At 38.9% G+C, this 18,698-nt stretch overlaps 2 protein-coding genes and 1 long non-coding RNA gene across 6 annotated transcripts in view; 1 reads left to right on the top strand and 2 right to left on the bottom strand.

The window, feature by feature from the left end:
- Positions 1-489: 489 nt before the first annotated feature.
- Positions 490-6,127, bottom strand: LOC103149768 (LIM/homeobox protein Awh-like). Its single transcript, XM_016680172.1, has 7 exons — positions 5,073-6,127; positions 4,695-4,831; positions 3,634-3,836; positions 3,424-3,532; positions 3,214-3,346; positions 1,659-1,897; positions 490-1,267 (listed from the first exon to the last, which is right to left on the bottom strand). The coding sequence occupies exons 2-7, from the start codon at positions 4,818-4,820 to the stop codon at positions 869-871; spliced, it is 1,209 nt and encodes a 402-aa protein (XP_016535658.1). The 5' UTR covers positions 4,821-4,831; positions 5,073-6,127; the 3' UTR covers positions 490-868.
- On the top strand, positions 5,393-6,872 carry LOC107838280 (uncharacterized). The gene is made up of 2 exons (XR_001664339.1): positions 5,393-5,480; positions 6,119-6,872. It is a non-coding gene; the product is annotated as an uncharacterized LOC107838280 (long non-coding RNA).
- The window catches only part of LOC103149769 (tenascin-like), a 28,811-nt gene continuing 16,653 nt past the window's right edge, over positions 6,541-18,698 (bottom strand). For 3 of the 4 annotated variants that reach the window (XM_016680169.1, XM_016680170.1, XM_016680168.1), the window contains 14 exons: positions 18,349-18,502; positions 17,551-17,820; positions 14,154-16,988; positions 12,143-12,265; positions 11,886-12,029; positions 11,407-11,526; positions 10,769-10,918; positions 10,483-10,625; positions 10,097-10,229; positions 9,860-10,011; positions 9,668-9,764; positions 8,885-9,040; positions 8,613-8,776; positions 6,541-8,227 (listed from right to left, as the gene is read on the bottom strand). In XM_016680169.1, coding sequence (XP_016535655.1) covers positions 8,123-8,227; positions 8,613-8,776; positions 8,885-9,040; positions 9,668-9,764; positions 9,860-10,011; positions 10,097-10,229; positions 10,483-10,625; positions 10,769-10,918; positions 11,407-11,526; positions 11,886-12,029; positions 12,143-12,265; positions 14,154-16,988; positions 17,551-17,820; positions 18,349-18,502 — 4,746 coding nt within the window. In that variant the 3' untranslated portion in view covers positions 6,541-8,122. The remainder of the gene's footprint in view (positions 8,228-8,612; positions 8,777-8,884; positions 9,041-9,667; positions 9,765-9,859; positions 10,012-10,096; positions 10,230-10,482; positions 10,626-10,768; positions 10,919-11,406; positions 11,527-11,885; positions 12,030-12,142; positions 12,266-14,153; positions 16,989-17,550; positions 17,821-18,348; positions 18,503-18,698) is intronic. The other variant, XM_007569076.2, reaches the window with a different exon arrangement.

The raw sequence follows: 18,698 nt of genomic DNA on the forward strand, positions 1-18,698 counted from the left end.
AGTTGAGCATGTAATTGAAATATACAAATCACAAACAGGGTTGGATGTAGCCAAGCTGCTAATAAAGGCACTGAGTTTTGTGCCAAACATATTTCACAGAGTCATTATTTATGAAACAAAAACAAAACCAGAATGAAAATGTGTCTGAAAAGCTGCGTACACCCAATAATTCAGGAGCTTGTTTTACCATCATTAGCACAGAGGAACTTGAAGCAGCTGTTTTCTAAACACATTTTTGCCTCTCCATTTTTTTAGCTGCAGCTTCAATGCTTGAATGACCCAATCTCGGCCCACTCTTTGACATTTGGCATATCACATAGTTTCTGACTCTGGAATAAGATCACTGACTCAATGATTGTAAGGGTCATGCAAGTGACTCCAAAGCAGGACTAAATTACCCCCCCTTCTTTTGATTCACTATTTGAATCAAACTACTGAAATAAATTTAGTCTTTTGATTGTTTTCAAAATGATTGAGTTGTTCTGAAAGAAAAAAAAAACTGTCAGGGACATTCATGTTCCTTCAGATTGCATGTTGCTGCATTTTATGACCAAATAATCTTACAAAGAGCAAAGTTTCTGCATGAAAAGGCATTTTACTGAATCACCTCCATGTGGTGATTCAGTGAAGAGAAGGACACCCAACTTTACTGAAGAAAATGTAATGAAACAGCAGTTTATTCACACAGTTAACTAAACTAAACTAATATCTAGCAATCACAAAGCAATCAAAACCATTTTTAAGCTGAACCACTTCTTAAATGTCAACTCCACTTTGTCTTCTTGTACCTAGAACCTTATTAAGGCTGAGGTTGTTTCTCTAGCTGTTTTTAGGACTGGAACAAAAACTGTCACTGCAGAACCATCAGTTAACTGTAATTTGGTCCAAAAGTCTCAGCATCAATTTCTCTCTCCACTCTTCCTTCTTCCTCCTCAAACTCGCGAAGGGGCTCGAGAGAAGGGATGCAGCCAAATGCACTCTGGGGATCGTAGTCCAGAAAAATGTTGGGGCTTTGCAACATCTGGCATGACTGATTGAGGATTGGGCTTACAGAGGATTCAACGGCTGAACCAGTGAGCAAGGACAGCTGCAGCTGGTCGATGGTGCTGGCGGGGAAAGGCTGCGATTGGTCTAGCGAAGAGCAGGAAAGTGATGAGGGGGTGGTTGCCTGGGCAACAGCTCCAGGGGGAGCAGAGGGGGAGTTGGCCTGGGAGTCTTCAGAGTTGAGGGAACGTCTCAGCTTGGCCCGAGCGTTCTGAAACCACACCTGAGGGAATATTATGGAAGGAAGGAAAGCGTACGGAGGATGATAACAGAGACTGAAAACAGCTGCGAAACAGGTTAAAAAAGAGATCATTGGAAAATCCAAACATCTATTGAATGTGAATTTTGAATCACGCTAGAAGAAGACCTTTCTTCTTTCATTCATTATTGGAAGATTGTTCGAGCTTTTATGGAGCTATATCCATTTACCTCTTTAAAAACCTGTCTGATCACCTGCCACAAACACAAACTCCAGATTTAACTATACTTTTCTCGTACTTTCCTAAATGCTCACTTCAAATTATTATTAAATGTCTGTGACCTTTACTGCACCATAAGTACGGGAAATGCATTATTTTCACGTAATATTAGGTGGAGGACTGAGTGATGCATACCTGCAGGACTCTCTTAGGCAGGCCAGTCTTATGAGCGAGGCAAGTCCAATCTTTGCCGTCAGGGTTGTGCTTCTGGGCAAAGTATGACTCAAGTGCTCTGAGCTGCTCACTGCGGAAACATGTCCTGATTCGCTTAGTCCGTCTCCGCGTCCGCCCTCCCACCTCTCTGTCGTCCACTCGTGGTTCTGGACTGCTGACAGACTCCTCCCCTTCACCGGACACCTGGTTTTGACCCGACTCTGACATCAGACAATGATCATAGTGATGGTGTTAGTTAGATATCCTCCTTAGACACAAAGTCAATGAGCTGAAAAAGCTAAACGCCACGTTTCTGACTTGATATTTTCAGGTTCAGCTCAAGTCAGATAAAAGCTCCAATCAATGCAGAGAAATGTATTATTTTATAAACCTCTAACTCCAGTTAAATCTACTTTTGTTCTTCTTGCTTCACAATCGCCCAAGAGATGTCGACATGGAAGGGAGAGTTAAAGTTGTTACACCTGAAATACTGCATATAGAGATATGATAAAAAAAATCAAACACATAGTTGTAGCACAAATTAAACTTGCAAGTGTAACCACCAGATGATCCTGTAGTCTTTGTCTAATCTCTAAAATATAGTTTTTTTGCAGAATTTTATTTATTTATTTTATTTACTTGTTGTTTTTTTAGGGACAGTATTGCATCATGTGACATGTTTAGATTGCTGTAAATGTGCCAGATTTAGCCAATCATATAATTTACACACCATTGCATGCTGAGGATAAAACTCAACTTCATTTGTATTTGAAGCACTATTTGCATTTGGAAAGCCAGAGACTGAGCAGTAACTCAGAGCTCAGTCAGATGTTGTTGGGAATAGGGGAAAATATGGAAAAATATTTTGTGCATGTGCTCATGGCATTTGGGCTGAGTTTTACATTATGCCCCTTTGAGCCTGTTATCCAGCTGCATGTTGTAGCTACATCATCTCACTGGACTGGCTTATATTGCAAAGCCTCAAAAGAAGAATTATTTTAGGTATTTTTCATAAGTAATGGTTACATGAAGCTGAACATGGATAGTGACCTCACCAGTACCACACCTATAGGTACCTCATGATAGGCTAGTAATGCAATAATTGTTAATTCTGGCAACTTAGTGATGAAATTTATCATTGTTTGTGTTTTAATTTTCAAAGTTTTAACCATAACTGAACAACAAAAATGACTCTCAACACAATGTTGTTTTGTGCCCTCTACTGGAGATATTTGCAAAATTAGACATGGCACCCGATGAATTATTGAGACTTGTTTACGACACTACTCCTTTATCTTGAAGCATGAAGGATAAAGTGATGTTTAGTCATTCTTGCTGCCTTGAAGTACTTGGGTTCTGGTCAGAAGACAACTAGATGAATCAACTTTATTTGCCCTGCAGAGGCGAATAAAGGTGGAGTTTTGGAACTAGCTAACACACAACTGTAAAACTGTACCTAAATTTCAGGAAAAGGTTTCAAAGCGATTTTAACGTTTATCATCCCGTCATTTTTGAAAACACTCACAAACACACTGACCTTCTTTTAGATGTGATTGTGAGGGGTCTTGCAGTGGCAGATTGCCTCCATCACCATTATAATGTGACTCACAATACAGGTTTGGGCCCTGCATGCAGTAGAGGTTCCCTGGCATTAATTTTACATCACATTCCTGCAAAATACAAATGTAAAAGGCATGCATTCATTTGTTAATTTGTAATTAAACTAGTAGCTAGTCTGTTAACTAACCTGGCAGGAAAAACAGTGGGGATGGAAGGTCAGCTCACCAGACCTCATGACCAAATCAGTGGGTGGGATTGGCTGGAGGCAGCGAGCACATTGGCCGCCTCCAAAAGTTCTGATGAGAGAAGGAAACCAGATGTCAGAAGCTGAAGTCCCCTGTTAACTCAATGCAGATGTTAGGAAGTGAACTGGTTCAGCATGCAGAATCACTTATACCTGCTGTAGTCCTGCTGGCAGTAAATGTTTCCATCTCTCCAGAAGAGGGAAGGGTGAGTCTGTAGCTCACAGTGGCACTGGCTGCAGCGGAGGCAGATGCTGTGCCATACCCTCCCTGCAGCCAATAGGAAGAAGCGATCACATACCTGCTCGCCACATCCAGCACATACGATTGGCTCTGGAAGGGACACACTTATTGGAACCTGAAAGATGTTTGACATGATCAAAATTAAAGATAAAGAGGGGAACTAAACATTAGGTTTATGGCACAGAGGGCATCCAATCTCAAAAATTTGGAGCTCATCAGCAAAAATAATTCCTTAAAAACAAATAGTACCAAATTGTAAAATATAATTCAATTTATTATTGAGAATGCTATGCATACCTTTAAAAAAAATTACAAAAAAACACTTTTTTTTTCAAATTAAGACTGCTTCAGACATTGCTTTTTATTTATTTTTTAAAGATACCTGTCTAATTATATGTTAGAATCGAACTACTTGCTAAATACAACAAATCTGAGTTTGCAATGGGATTTTTACAGAAGATTACGAAAAAAAATGGACTTTGTCAGAATTGTGAGATTAAAATTAAGATTTTTTTTTTTCATTTTTATTTTATTTTGTGAATTTGAATAATGTTTACATAGTAAGTGCCTAAGTTAAACTAAAAAGTTAGCATTTAACTTTGATTAGTTTTCAGGATGACTTGCATGTGTTTGCTAAAATAAAAATTTTATGTTTTAGACTCAAAAACTTAAAGTATAAATTAGTAATTTATAGAATGACATCAATCTTGTGAGATCTGCTTGTTAGCATGAAGCTCATGTTGCCTGTCAGGAGGTCAAGAAAAACATGATTCTTTTCTAAAACATGTTAAGACACAATATCACATAAGACGTAAAAATATTTAAAGCATAAAATACTTATGCTTTAAATGTAAGTTAATGTTATTGATCTGCCCAGCTGTGCAGAAACTAACCTTGAGGTTTTTCTGCTGTCAACCATCTGAAATCTGTTAAAGCTTCATAAAAATTCAATGATTTTGAGAATCATAATTACATTTTCTGAAGCAGTGTTCTCCTCCACTGCTGCTGGGCCACCGGCCAGCTGTACCACCTCCGGCTTGTCACCGAGGTCGCTGCCATACAAAAGGTCCTCGAGGGCTTGGTCGTCTGGAGACATCATGATTAAGAATTCTGAGAAAGCAGGGGGTAATTAGCAGTGTTCTCTGTAACCACAGGTCTATGTTTCTATTGATAAGCACACAACGATTTCCGGCTGTTTTAAATGTCATATTTCACAAATCTATTTGATGAGCAAAGAGAAAAACAGCTAAAATGTTTAGGTGAAGTAGCTGTTTTTATGTGAACTAAACAGCATGTTATCAACAAACTGAAACAATACTTGAGGGATGTATAGATAGAACAGAGAACTTACCTGTTCTGTTTATTGATTTGATTATTATTTGGTTCCTGCTGAGTGTGTCCAGTTCTAATCATGAAAAACTTCTCTCCAAGGAATAACAAAAGGTGTTAGATCCAGCTTTCCGTTTCCAAGCTTCACCTTTTATCTTGAAAACATTCCTGCTTTATAAAAAAACAAATCTCATCCCTTTCCTTTCAACTGCAAACCACAGTGCTTCCCCTGTTGCAGGTGTCCTTGTAGCCTCCTGTTTTGTGGTTTTGGGATGAACCCACCTCACCTGAGGTCTGCATCTTCACCTTAGCGTTGTCCAACCTCTTTCCCAGCATCCGATCTGTCGGCAGTCCCAGGTGACAAGCACCTGTAAACAAGAAGCCCAGCTGGCTCAGAGGACAACAAGGAAGCACTGTGATTGGCTGCCTGGTGAGCAGGTGAAAGGGTGGGGTAGAGGGCTTTACACAAGGGGCCAATTAAAAAAACAAAAGGTGCTTAAGAGGAGATCTGGGAAATGTGCTGAAAGATGAAAAGACACTTTTACACTCGTCTTTGACATCCAGCTCTTCTCTTCCTTTGGTGTTTTTGTTTGAGAAAATTAAACTCATTGTGTCAACAGTGAGAGGATGACCAATAGAAATATAATAAAACACACATGTGTGACTTCCCCAAGAATGCAACACTAAGAGAAACAAACTGTCTTTTGTGCTTCCAAATTCTTTCTTGCATGACTGGCAAGTCACCAGTAGACTGACTTCATGAAAGATCTGGACTGCCCCAGGCAGAGTCCAGAACTAAATCTAACAGAAAATCTGCAGCATCATCCAAAGAGGGATGTGGACAAGAGATTTACTCACAGACTGATATGGTTAGAGAATCTTTCTGAGGTAGAGTGAGCAAATATTGTCAAGTTGAAGTGTACAACACTGATTGACTCAAAGATGGGATGTTTAAATCGCTGGCGATCCATTACTTTGTGGGTGTTAATATCTATAAAATCAGGTTATTGCAGTTTTTGTCCAGGTTCCAGGGTTCTTACTGCTGTTCTGTTCTGTGGGATGTTTCAGGACAGTCTTTAACCTAAATGTCCTGGTTCACGATGTGCTCTGCAACAACATTTTCAGAAGCTGATCAACAACATCGGACATCCTCCAACATACCCAACAGGTACTATAAATGAATTCTTCATTTTCTGTTGGACTCACCTGAAGTGTTTCTTTCATAAGTAAAGACCAACCAAGAAATAAATATTTATTTATAAAAAAAACAAAAACAATAAAAATTGAAACACATTTTAGGTCCAAATTCCAACGTTTCAAACTCAAATAATTTTATTGTTGTATTTTCTTACAAGGCACCACAGGTAGAACAAACATAAAACATTGATTTGTTTACAAAAAGACAAAGTAAAACAGAAAAGACAAACACAGTGAGGACAGTGATGCACCTGTCATGGCAGCTGAACCACAGCAGGTGCTTTTCTCTTCTTTCTCTGTACACACCGAGAAGCCCAGCTGAAGTGGAAAACTGAACAGTAGGGGGCACTGCTGAGCTTTAAAGCAGGGATGATCAGAGGATAAAAGTTACAGAGGAGAATAAGGAGATGCAATCAGAACCTGTTTCTGGCTTGATATCCAATTTGAAAAAAGAAAAAATATATTTTCAGATTGGCTTTCAACAAGAAAAGATACATACATTTATATTTTCAGTACCGTCAGAAGCAGAAGCACAAAAAAAAAACAAAAAAAAAAAACATGCACAGACATACTGAACTCTGAGCAACCAGTAAGTTTATTTACAGAAGACGGAGAGGAAGCCAAAGAACATAAACTAGCTTAAAATGCTGCAAACAAAACAGTATATGAACAGAACTGTCAACACAGAACTGCAGCCATTTGAAATAACACACAATATTCCACTCATTATCAGCTTTCCACTTCATATTTCTACATCAAATACCAATTATGCTAATAAGTTCAATAATGCTCCTGATTCCAGCTTAGTTTATTTGTAATGTCTTACATTCCTATTTTAGCTAGGCTATTTACTGTAAGGTCTTCAGACCTGCAGCAGCATGCAAACCATTAAATTTGCTCTAAGTGGATTCTTTTTGTTGGATTTGCCTGTGACCTTTCCATTTTTTACTCACTTTTTACTGCATTCATTTTACACATTTATCAGAATTTCTGTGCAGCCAGACAGTCCATGATATAATTTCTAGTTTTTGTATTATATAAAGCTTATAATACTCAATTGACTGTTACATACACTGGAAAAAGTACAAAAAACGTAAAATTTTGAAGGATATGCCAAGTTATACATGAGAAAGCCTTTCAAAAATATTTCGACCGATAATCTTCTGACATTGTAGTAGAATCCAATTAGATTTTTTTTTTATTGAATTGTGGAAACATGTTTAATGTTGCTCAAGAAGTTTCTTTACTTTGACAATAAAGAGAGCATTCTATTCTAAAAGCTGCTGAGAGATAACCATACTGCATTGTTTGTATTGACGAAGTCCTTAAACTTCATAAAGTCAGACTCATCTGGTTTTTGTGTGTGACTGTAAGGGTTTAATGAGAAGCATCTTTATATTTTTAAGCATATAAGCACCTTTTCTAGCTATCAGTTTCATCAATTAAAGATTTTTTACATCCTTTTATGTTATGGAATTCATTGAACTTTCTGTTTCTTTTTATTTTCTTGTTTTTGATTAAGATGGAAAGTTTAGAAACTGCACAGCCAAGCCGTTTGTAGTTTTTAGTGTTTGGAAATATTTTACCTGGGTCAGCTTTAGATCGTATCAATTAAAAACACTAAATTTGGGTTTTGCATTTCTGAAACCTTTAGCTTTTTGAGGTCACAAATGGCTGCTTATTAAGATACCAGCTAATAACTTTGATCAACTGTTTCTGAAAAGATAAAAACTTCACAATATACAGTTACACACTGACAACTTGCTTTGTACACATGAAAAAATAGCTCTATTTCCAAAAGAGAGCAAGGCATTTGTTAAAACATGTGTGTACATATGTTGACACTGTTTCTTTACCAGTTCACCATCCTCTTTCTCACTTTGTTCTGCTGGCTGGAGGCCTGAAGGATGCTGGTCTCATCTTCATCTCTGTAAACTGGATGGAATGGTATTCTCCTTTCCATGACTTCCAGATCAGGCCCTAAGACACAAACAGAGAAATAGTCACATGCTGCCCTACAATCCTACCTTTCCTATTTAATTGTTTACATTTCATATTGTATGCAAAATGGTTCAAAGAATTAATCTTCCATGTAAAAAAGGGAAAACTTGTCTGTAGCTATAGCTGCACAAATAAGTCTCCAGAATGTAACATGCAAAAGTACAGAATGCTCATCTAACATACAGTGCTTTTGTTTTAGCATGTAGTACCAGACATCCGTTCATGTAGAGTTGAATTAATGGGAAGTCTTGTTTAGATTTTAACCTGTGAATTCACATTTGATGTGACATCCTATAAATATTCCAGTCCCGTTTACAGAGTTATCCATATTCTATTTATTGTACAATTTGTCTGATCTTGCTACCTGATGTTTGTAGTCAATTCCATAACGGCCATTCAGATTTGCTTCATGGCAGTTTTTGTACCACCAGCCAGCTTGATAAGAAATGGCACAGCGGGTGAGCCACGGTGCCGGATCCCGGTCTTTGGTGGAGAAGACGCAGTTGTTGTGGTAACTAAGGGAGTCACCTGAAACCAGGGAACATGAGAAATTGAATAGGTTTCCTTTCATGCAGATCATTCAGTCAGGTTTTGGGAGCCAGTACGCCCAGGAAAGCTTTTGAATTTCCATCTCACCTGCAGTGCCGCTGTATCCACCCACACTCAGTTTGTAGTTCCTGTTGGACACCTCAAATGTTGAATACTTGGCGAACACCTGCTCACTTCCGTCTCGTAGGTCGACCCGTAGATTCATCTTCGTCATCTTGGTCAAGTTGTGAATTTTTTCAAGGCCTAAAAGAATGAAATTTGGCTTGCTTGAGACATTCAAGATTTTTTCAAACAATGCATTTCATTAAGCGAAAAATAAAAATTACATTTACATCACAATGCGGTGATGCAAAGACTGACACAGACAATGGTTGAACATTTCTGAACATAGATCTAATTAAGAGAAGCCATATAAAATATGGAGACATTTTTCCCTTGAATAAAACATGCATAATTATGAGGAGCACGAAGGGTAAAATGTTTAAATATTTTAAATCTAACTGCAGCTGAATCTTCATGGTTGAATCACAGCAAAAAAGTCATAGGCAGATACCACTATTCACCATCATGATACAAATTATACGTCTTTTAATTGATTCAGTTACTAACAAAATTGGAATTGAAAAAAAGTAGCTTTTTGCATCAAATATAAATGTTATTAATCAAAGCTCCTATTTAATTGATTTCTAATTGCATTCTACCACAAATATTTAAAAAATTGTGTACATTTGTCACTGAAAAGTGATCTCCAGCTTGAGTTAAAGAAAAATTATTACCGTAGATTACAGATAGTTTTTAGGATTGTCTGTAATAAGCCGTCATGCATTCTGACCTAATAAACATTTCATTACTGTGAAGAGTTTCTCTCACCAAGCCAGAACTCTCCACTCAGATTTCCAAAGCCAGAAACGTAATCCTTCCAACCATTGTAGAATTCCACCGAGCCGTCCTTCCTCCTCTGGAAGACCTGGACATGGATCGGAAACACAAAGAAGGGGAAACTAAACATAACAGAATGTAAGGACATCTTCCCGATTGACAAGTTTACAGTTCTGACTGTACCGTCCAACCGCCGCCGTCCGTCTCCATGTCGCAGGAAACGTTCATCGACTTGCCAAGTTTCCCCTGAGGGAAGATCTCCACCACGTCTGAAGTGACGACACCGTTCAACAGTTCCTGAGAGCAGTCAGCTGGGAATGGGAACTTCAGTGTGCCTTCAGAGAAAGAAAAAGGGGGCTCTGTAATGACACAAACTCTTTATCAGTTAATAATCAGGACTCTTAAAATAACCGGAGGTACCAGTAGTGAATTCAGTGTTGCTGCCGGCTACCAGTTGTCCTCCCCTTATAGGCCGTAGCTCCACAGTGTACAGAGACCCTGGATGCAGTCTGGTCAGCTTGTACTGTGTTAGATCTGAGCCTACAATTATTTCCTGTCAGAATGTAAAAAGTCAAGAGTTATGAGCAAAAGGATGAACAGGCCCGTCGTAAAGAAGAAACTGTGAAATTATATTTTTAAAGCTACAAATTCAAACTCCAGGCCAAGTTTGACATTTTGTACAAAACTGAGATAGAAGGGTATGCCATATAACAACATAGTAAAGTACACTAAATCTCAGTCTACAGAAATTAAAATATAACAAAATAAAACACAAAAAGGCACTTGTACACTGTTAGTTTTCATACCTGCGGGCTTTCACCTTTGATCCTATAAACCAGTATGTATTTATCCACAGGCTTTGACAAAGGTATCCATGACACAACAGCACTCCGAGGGGTCACACTGTTGACCTTTAGATCTTGAGGTTCATTTTGATCTCGCCCTGAGCCTGCAGAGCCCGAGTAATTTTCATTGTCATGATTGATTATTGTCTTCTAAATGAAGTATTTTATAATTAAGAAAATAGCATATAAGCTCTGGCTTAGAAACATATGTTGTGCATGTGTCTGCATGGTGTGACTGGCTACTGACCGCTTTTGGTGGTAAAGCTGGTTGTAGCTGGTGAACTCTCCAGGTTGCCCAGCTGACTTCTTACAGTGACAGTGTAGGTGGTGGATCCTTCAAGGCCGCTCAGCTGCTGCTCAGCTGCATTTCCTGAAATTGTAACCCTCACTTCTGACCCTGCACAGGGAAAAAGCACAACCGTACTAGTTTAAAGCATGAATTTTATTTAAAAAACAATAAATAAATACATCAAAACTGTCAAAAAAAAAAGCCATTTGCAACCATGCCTCTCTTCACAAAAGAAAGTTTGTGCCACCTGTGGATGTCAACATGAAATCTGCATTCTCATTCTCTGATGGACTACAGTTGTTTTTGAGAAATTTTAGCCTGCTTTTAAGTACTTTTAATGTTTGAGTTACTAATCAGGCTTGAGTGTATCTGATGAATTTGAACTCAGCTTTCCAGAACATACAGCCAACAACTTTCAACTCATGACTTTGTAATGGGGTCAAAGTCATAAAATCATTAGTTGAAAAGCAGATGAAATTATGATCAATGTCTTTTAAAACAAAAAATGAATGCAAGAGAACTTGAAACTCAAGCTACAGTTGCCAAATAAGGAAGAAAACATAAAAATGTTTCAGCCTGACACCAGCAGGACTTACCTGTACCTGAGCCATATACAATGGTGTACTTATCAACAGTGGCAAGAGCTGGACGCCACAGTAACAATGCTGAGGAGTCAGTCACATTGACTGCTTGTAGGTCAGTGGGTGGGTCAGGCACTGAGAGTGACAAAAGTGGAAATAATAGCAGAATTATAAACAAGAAAATGCAGTATTTTCCTAAAGATACAAACTTCCACACAGAGGACACAGTCTGGATTTAATCGATCACACCAGCTGTTAGAAAGCATTAAACTAGCCCAGCAGAAAACTGAAATGGATCCAGAATGAAACTCGTAAGAGTACCGACTCGTGCAGACAGTTTTACACGGTCCATTTATTATCAAAAATGTTAAATTGGAACACATGTTGCGACAACATTAATGAAACCATCATGTCCCACAGATCATCATTTCAATGTTCTTATATATTTGAAATGAATTATTGCCATCCCCTTTTTTTTAACTCGTAAAACTCACGTGTCATGACAGTATCTTTAATTGGATCGCTCTCATCCAGTCCGAGGGTGGAGATGACGGTGACTTCATAAGAGGATCCTGGAGACAGTTGAGCTAGATCGAGGGTGGAGTCCCGGGAGCCCACCCCCACCGACACTGGCTCTCCTACGAGACAAAATGATTAGCAATGTTTTTTTGTTTTTTCAGGTAAGAAATCATGTGGTGAAATGAGGAAAAGTCATATTCCAGGTTGTTTTTAGTCGTTTTTTGTGTCTTACCCTCATCTGCATGGGTGTAGGTGACTTTGAAACCATCAACAGAACTTTTTGGTTTTGTCCAAGACACTGTCATGGAGTTTTCAGTCACCTTGCTGAACATTATGTTGGATGGAGGCTCTGGTCCTGGAGGACAAAAACCGGCAAGAGTAAAGGCACATTACAGCAAGGAAGTTGGGACAAACAGTAGAATATATGACGCAGTAAGACGAATTCAGAAACACATATAAGATCATTTCAAGACATCAATAAAGGAATGCAAAGAAAAAGAGGATTTAACAAAGAAAAAGGGGGAAACGGATAAATGGATTATGTGCAAAACCCTTTTCTCAATCATATTTATCCATTCACACATTTTCTTTTGGTGCTCCAGTAAGTTTGTGTGTATATATGTACAGCACAAACATATATACAGTATACAAGTTATACACACAGAGACAGTAACAAATTCAGGCAGATCATGGCTCCTGGGCAGCAGAAAAGGAGAGAATGACAACTTTATGAATCTTTCCAAACAGTAATTAGCAGGTCAGTCAATTCCTGAAAACAGAAGCATTGCAGGAATGAATGATAGACACACAGGAAAAAATAAATTATTTTTATGTTATTTAAAAGGGAACAAAAACATATTTGCATATTAGATTAATACAATAAGCTTGAAATGAAGGATCATATAAAAAGTGTTAGAGGTAATTTGGAGTCATAGTGATATTTCTATTTTATTTAGAAGACAATTAAATGCTGGGACTGGACTTTTTTTAAACTTACTGAGGTCCATATTTAAAATATTTTAAAACAACACTACTCTACCAAGTAAAATCATCCATTTATGACAGACATAACCTGGACCTGAACAGTTTTTACCTTTTCACACCCAAAATGGTTTAACCTCAGAGTAACTTAACTCCTTTGGTTTTCTTGCATTTAAATACAAATGTTAAAGATATAGACCAAATTTGCAACGACCAGCTGTGGTCTTATCCTGGTTTGGGTGAGAGATGAAGGGGTGTCAGTGAAGCTGGCTGTTAGCTTACCCTAAATGAGAGAAGACCAGAGCAGCAGTGAATAAATGGAGTAATGGGGTGACTGTTTTTGATGTCAGCTCAGCTGATGGTCGCATAAAATCAGTCAAGTTGAAAAATGTGTCAGTCAAGACAGAAACTATTTACTAAGATTCGGATATCTAGGCAGAAATACAGAATGTGTACAGGTGTTCCTCAAAGCTTAGTACTAGATCTTTGAAGGTTTACAGTTACTCTTTTATTAAACTGTTATGAAAACAGATCAATCTAGAAATACATTGAAAGAATTGAATTTGCTTTCAAAGCAAAATAAAATGTTTGCTGCAAGAGATTTGGTGTCAATTAAATAGATATATTTGATCTAAATGTTTCAAAGATAATCAAATAGATCATCAAAAAGTAAATATTTGACAATTTGTAGTTTCAGGGGGGGAAATCAATATTGCAATTTCTGGACTTTAGAGTGTTAAATGACACTTTATAGCAATGACTTCTTAAGGTTGACATCAAATAACTCAGATTTTATTGTAAGATGGGTAGTGATTATGGTGTAGTCATTCATGAATATGCATATCTCATATTCATGGAAGCTGGAAAATTAGTGTACAACAGCAACACTTACACATTAAACAGACTATTTAACACCAATGTGTTCAAAAAACAACAGGAACAAAAAAAAAACTGGTTATGTAAGAGTGAACATATGTTCACATGACGGACACAGGAAGGCAAACCAGACACAGTGTACAAGAGTACAACACACTTATGAAACAGAAATGTAGGGAGCATTTGACTGCAAGCAGATATATCCAGTGGTGGTCAAGCAAAGTGACAACTGACGAGATACACTGTGAAGACATGACACAAATAACATTTAACAGGCTGAAACTCATGGAAGGTTCTAGATTGTAAGAGCAAGAGTGACTCTTTGGATCAAGACTCGACAATAATAACAGTGATGTGGTTCTTCTACCCGTCACCATTATTAGTACCTGTACTGATGACAAGCTTGTGCAGACTGGACAGAATGCCGGGACCTTTTCCAAGCAAGGTTATGGTGTACTCCGTCTGAGGAGGTAGATGTTCAAACTGGTGGGAGCGAGCAGAACCAGGCAGCACTTGTCTGAAGGTTTTGTCCCTCTCTGTTGGTCTGCCCACTGCACCTTTGTGGGTAATTGGGACTTGAATATCTTTAGGTACTTTGTTATTGTCCTTGTCACCTCCATTTTCTGGTGAGAATTCTTTGATGTCTTGATCTTTATCTTCTTCTTGTTTATTTTCCTCCTGCTTTTGGCTTTCATCTTTATCAACCTCTGTTCTACTTATAACAAAGTTTTTGTACTTCCCTTCAGGCGAATCCCAAATCACTGTGAATCCATCGGAAGTCTGGTTTGTCACATCAACAAAGTTCAGGGGTTCTCTTTCGCCCCCAGAAGAAGAAACCTCAGAAGCAAGACCTTTTGTCCCTTCAGTTTCAGTGTCAAAAATAGTGTTTACACTGGGATTTGTTTTTGGAAACTCTTTCTTTTGTATTCCATCAATACTTTGGGAACCATGATGCTGATCTACAACAGTTCTGGATGTGGGTTGTCTCTTTGGAAGTGTGACAGGTTTGACAGATATGCTACTTTGATTTGTGACACCAATATCCCTGTCGGTATCATGTCTCTCTTCAACGTCAGAATCTATTGGCGCTTCCAGTTTGATCAGGATATCGTCTCCATTATCTGACTCCTTTGTTTGTTTGTCTTCACTGGTTTTCTGCTCATGCATAAGGACATTTTGCCTTAATATGCCATTTACTTGTTCATGTGGTTGATTAGTTTGGAGGCCATGGGTAAACCTCTGGGTATTTAGGTTTTCTGATTGTGATTCAGGATTCTCACTTGTTCTGTCTTTTCCCAGTTCCTTGGTTTTGACCCCAAAAGTAAGAGGGCCTCCATTTTGCTTTTTCCCCAAGAAAGGTCTGCGTATTGGACCTCGGATAGGATTTTGGCGACGTCTGAAGTTCATAAATGTTTTATTTTGCACTGATTCACCATGTTGGTGTGGGTGACGAAGGTTTGGCTGAAGGGAGGAAGGTGCAACCCTTTCCCTTGGTGTGTGATTGAACTCATTTGAGATGCTGGTTTTGGGGAACCTTATCCCGACTCCTTCCTTTCCTTCAGTTTCAGGCACAGGATCAGATGGTACAGATTCTCCAGAATGGGATGTGGAATTTTTTAACAGTTCAGTGGGAAGCATCTGTTGTTTCAAGGTATCCGTGTCAGGATTTATAGACTGGGAGGGTCGAGTCAAAATCTTTGACATTGGTCTGGTTCTGTTCTGAAGATTTGAAACCATCCGACGTGGGTATGTACCCTTCACAGGGAGACGACGGACAGGGAAATGTCTACGTTCTGCCAGCATCTTTTTCTGGCTTTCTCCCACCTCAGAGGTTACATTTCTGGATATTCCATCTCGCTTTCCGTTTCCATCCTTCACAGGACGATTTCTTTCCAATGAGGGTGTTTTTCTTGAAGCAGACAAAGATGGTGAAGATGATACATTGTTTGTTTCCTTTATTAAGCTGTGGCTGAAATGAGGAGGAGAATGGGTGGGAGCTTTCACGTTTTGATGGCTTTTGTTTCGAAGCAAGTCAAAGTTGGGGTAAAGGCGACGAATGGACCCTAGTTTTGGATCACCATGGTGGAAAGGGGAACTTTCACTTTCTTCTGAACTTGATAGTTCACTATCCTCAGTAGATGCAGAGTCGGAAGTGGAATCCAATTCATTGCTTCCATTTAAACCTAAATCATCCAGGTTGGTGGAGGGGGCTGATGGTGAGGGGAGTGACACAGATGGTTCTTTTGAGGAAGGCGATAGTACTGACAGGTGTGATGATGACGTCAAATCTGTTGGTGAGGAAATTGGTTTTGCATCAGGTGATGATGTCTTGGTGGGTGATAAGTAGGATGATTTTGCAGTTAATGATGAAGTCGTTAAGAGTGACGGAAACCCCTTTAAAATCTGTTTCCTTACCATTTCTGCATCAGCCGAAAGGTTTAGAGGTCTTGCTAGGTGAACTGAAATTGTTGTGATATTAAGCTCATCAAAAGTTTCAGTTATTAGTTTGTGCAAGGAATCTTGTGGCAAATCAAGGCCCTTCTCTTGATTAGGAGGCATTTCCTCTTTACTAGAACTTAGTGCATTTTCTCTCAAACTTATCCCATCCTCTCCACACCCATTGCCTCTGTTCTTTAAAGGCAATCTGAAGTGAGTTACTTTAATTTTATTCATACATTTCTTCTCCTGGCTTCTGATATTCCCAGCTGGCTCGGAAGACACTGAATTAGTATTATTTTCAGCCTTAGCCATGTCAGCATCTGGTTGTCTTTTTGAGCCAGTGTAGAGCAGTTCCTCTGAGCTACTTTCACTATTTGGTTCAGACGGGGGCGACGAAGATTCAAAGTCATTCCCAGGGATTACAGCTGGACTTTGGTTCCCACTCCTCTCAGAGCTTAATATCTCTTCACTGTGGTCTGCCACAGACTCCCGGATGATCTGAACATCTGCTTTAGTTTCATCAATTTCTTTTGATTCACTTTTTTTCAACACCACTGGGTTTTTGTGTTTAGAATCAGGAAAGAAACGTCTTCCTCCAGGCAAAACTCTGGTTGCATTGGGACGGAACATCCCTGCCTTTGTCACCATAGGTCTTCTAGTTTTGGGTCTGGTGTCATTTCTTGCTACCACTTTGCTGACCACAGGTTTAGAGTCTCTGCTTTTGCTGCCAAGGTCTTGTCCTGGTGCTTGAGTAACCTGCATGGTCAAGTCCTCAGTGGTGCCTAAAGATGTGAGAGCAGTGATCATTTGGATTAAGTGTTAAGGTCATCACATGTTGCAGTAATCCAGAAGATGTCATATCTAATAAAGGAAGAAAAGCATGTTTTAGTAGAAATTATAAAATTTTAAAGACATATTTAAGAAATATGCAAGACGTTTGCCGGTTTTACACAAACAAGAAATGAAGGCATGTTGAGGAAGAACCTGCAAAGAGAAAATTAATACATAAACAATGTTTTCCCTGGACAGACTTGGCGTTTGTTCATCTGGTGAGAAGAAAATATCCACACTGAGCTCAGGAACAGATGGAGAGGTTAGGGCATTGCTCTATTAACTTTTACAGACTTTCCTGTAATGTGTTTTATATGCTGTGATGCTTGGAATAATGACGTGTCTGAACACATATAGGTTCACTTCTCAACACCACAGCTGTCTTCACTTGCCTGGGGAAACAAATATTTTACTTGGCTATTTGAAGCTACTGGCAGTTTATACATTGATTAAGGAGAAAACCTTGACCAGATGCCTTTTGCGGTCTTCAACCCAGTAACTTCTTTTACTCACCGGGAACTACCTGGGTAGTTGCTGGCTGGCTACGGACCACTCCCTTCTCCGCCACCAATAAGATGTCGTACAAACGCCCTGCCTCCAGCTGCTGAATATGGGCAGAGTTTTGGCCAGCTTCTATGGTCATTTCCTGAGACCTCCCTGCTCCGTCTTTGGGTGTGATGGTCAAACGGTACCTGTCAATGTCTGCCTGCGACTCCTCCCATTGGACTACTGCTGAAGTGGAGGTGGTCTTAACAACTTGGAGGTTCGTTGGACCAGAGATAACTGAAGATTTTGAAGGAAAAGATAGAGACACAAGTTATAGTTTCTAACTTGTCAAAATATTGCTGCATGTCTAACTGCAGTGTAGTACAGCACTTAGAGTTTTATAATTTAACCTTAATACATTCCTAAACTTCTGCAGCCTCACTCTCCCTCTTCAGAGATGGGGAAGCAGGAAGAAATTGCACAAACTTTTTCTCTAAATTTTGCAATTTGAGCTGATCACAAGAGGCAGTAAGTTAGAAAGAGGTTTCTTTCTCAGCTTGTATGCTCAAAGCTTCATGTTTTGCAGATGGGACATTTGCAAAACATAGGACATTTTGCCTTTGCAAAAATTACAGTAAAATGTATTTTATTTCAAATTCCACTTTGTGACACAATTTTCATTGAGTGGAACTATAAAACAAACATTGACATCAACCTGAAACATGTCCAAAATAGAGTTTAAAAGAACTAAGAAAACATTTAAAGTTGGGAGTCAAAGTGGCTGACATCCTCAATAAAACTGCAAACAAACAGCAGGAATCTTACGGGTCATAAATTCAGCTGTGCTCTCAACTCCCCTTCTACCATTAATCTCTCCAACAATGGTCACGATGTACTCCTGACCGGCTGCCAGCCCCGTTTGAGTGAAGGTGGTCTGGCTTCCATCCACCTGTACAGTGATCTGCTGATCCTTCTCTTTCTGTACGATCAAGACAAAAAGAGAATGGAGTAAGTAAAAACCACAGATATCCCCTTGTTTGAATCTACCTCTTAGAAGTTTAATGACCTTAAATTATTTGTGTACTTCACAGTTATTATTATTATTACTAATTAGGTGCTTATCAAGAAGTCAGATTGTACTCACTTTGTTGCAAGGCCATCCAGGGCTATGCAGG

This window comes from Poecilia formosa, unplaced genomic scaffold (assembly GCF_000485575.1).
Source record: "Poecilia formosa unplaced genomic scaffold, Poecilia_formosa-5.1.2 Scaffold235, whole genome shotgun sequence".
Classification (NCBI taxonomy): domain Eukaryota; kingdom Metazoa; phylum Chordata; class Actinopteri; order Cyprinodontiformes; family Poeciliidae; genus Poecilia; species Poecilia formosa.

Excerpts from the sequence above, each read along its gene's own strand:
- LOC103149768 (XM_016680172.1), bottom strand. The coding sequence starts at position 4,820 with ATGATGTCTCCAGACGACCAAGCCCTCGAGGACCTTTTGTATGGCAGC. Across the intron at positions 3,837-4,694 it reads AGAACACTGCTTCAGAAAAT|GTTCCAATAAGTGTGTCCCT; the intron begins GTAATTATGATT and ends AACATCTTTCAG. Across the intron at positions 1,268-1,658 it reads TGCCTAAGAGAGTCCTGCAG|GTGTGGTTTCAGAACGCTCG; the intron begins GTATGCATCACT and ends ATATTCCCTCAG.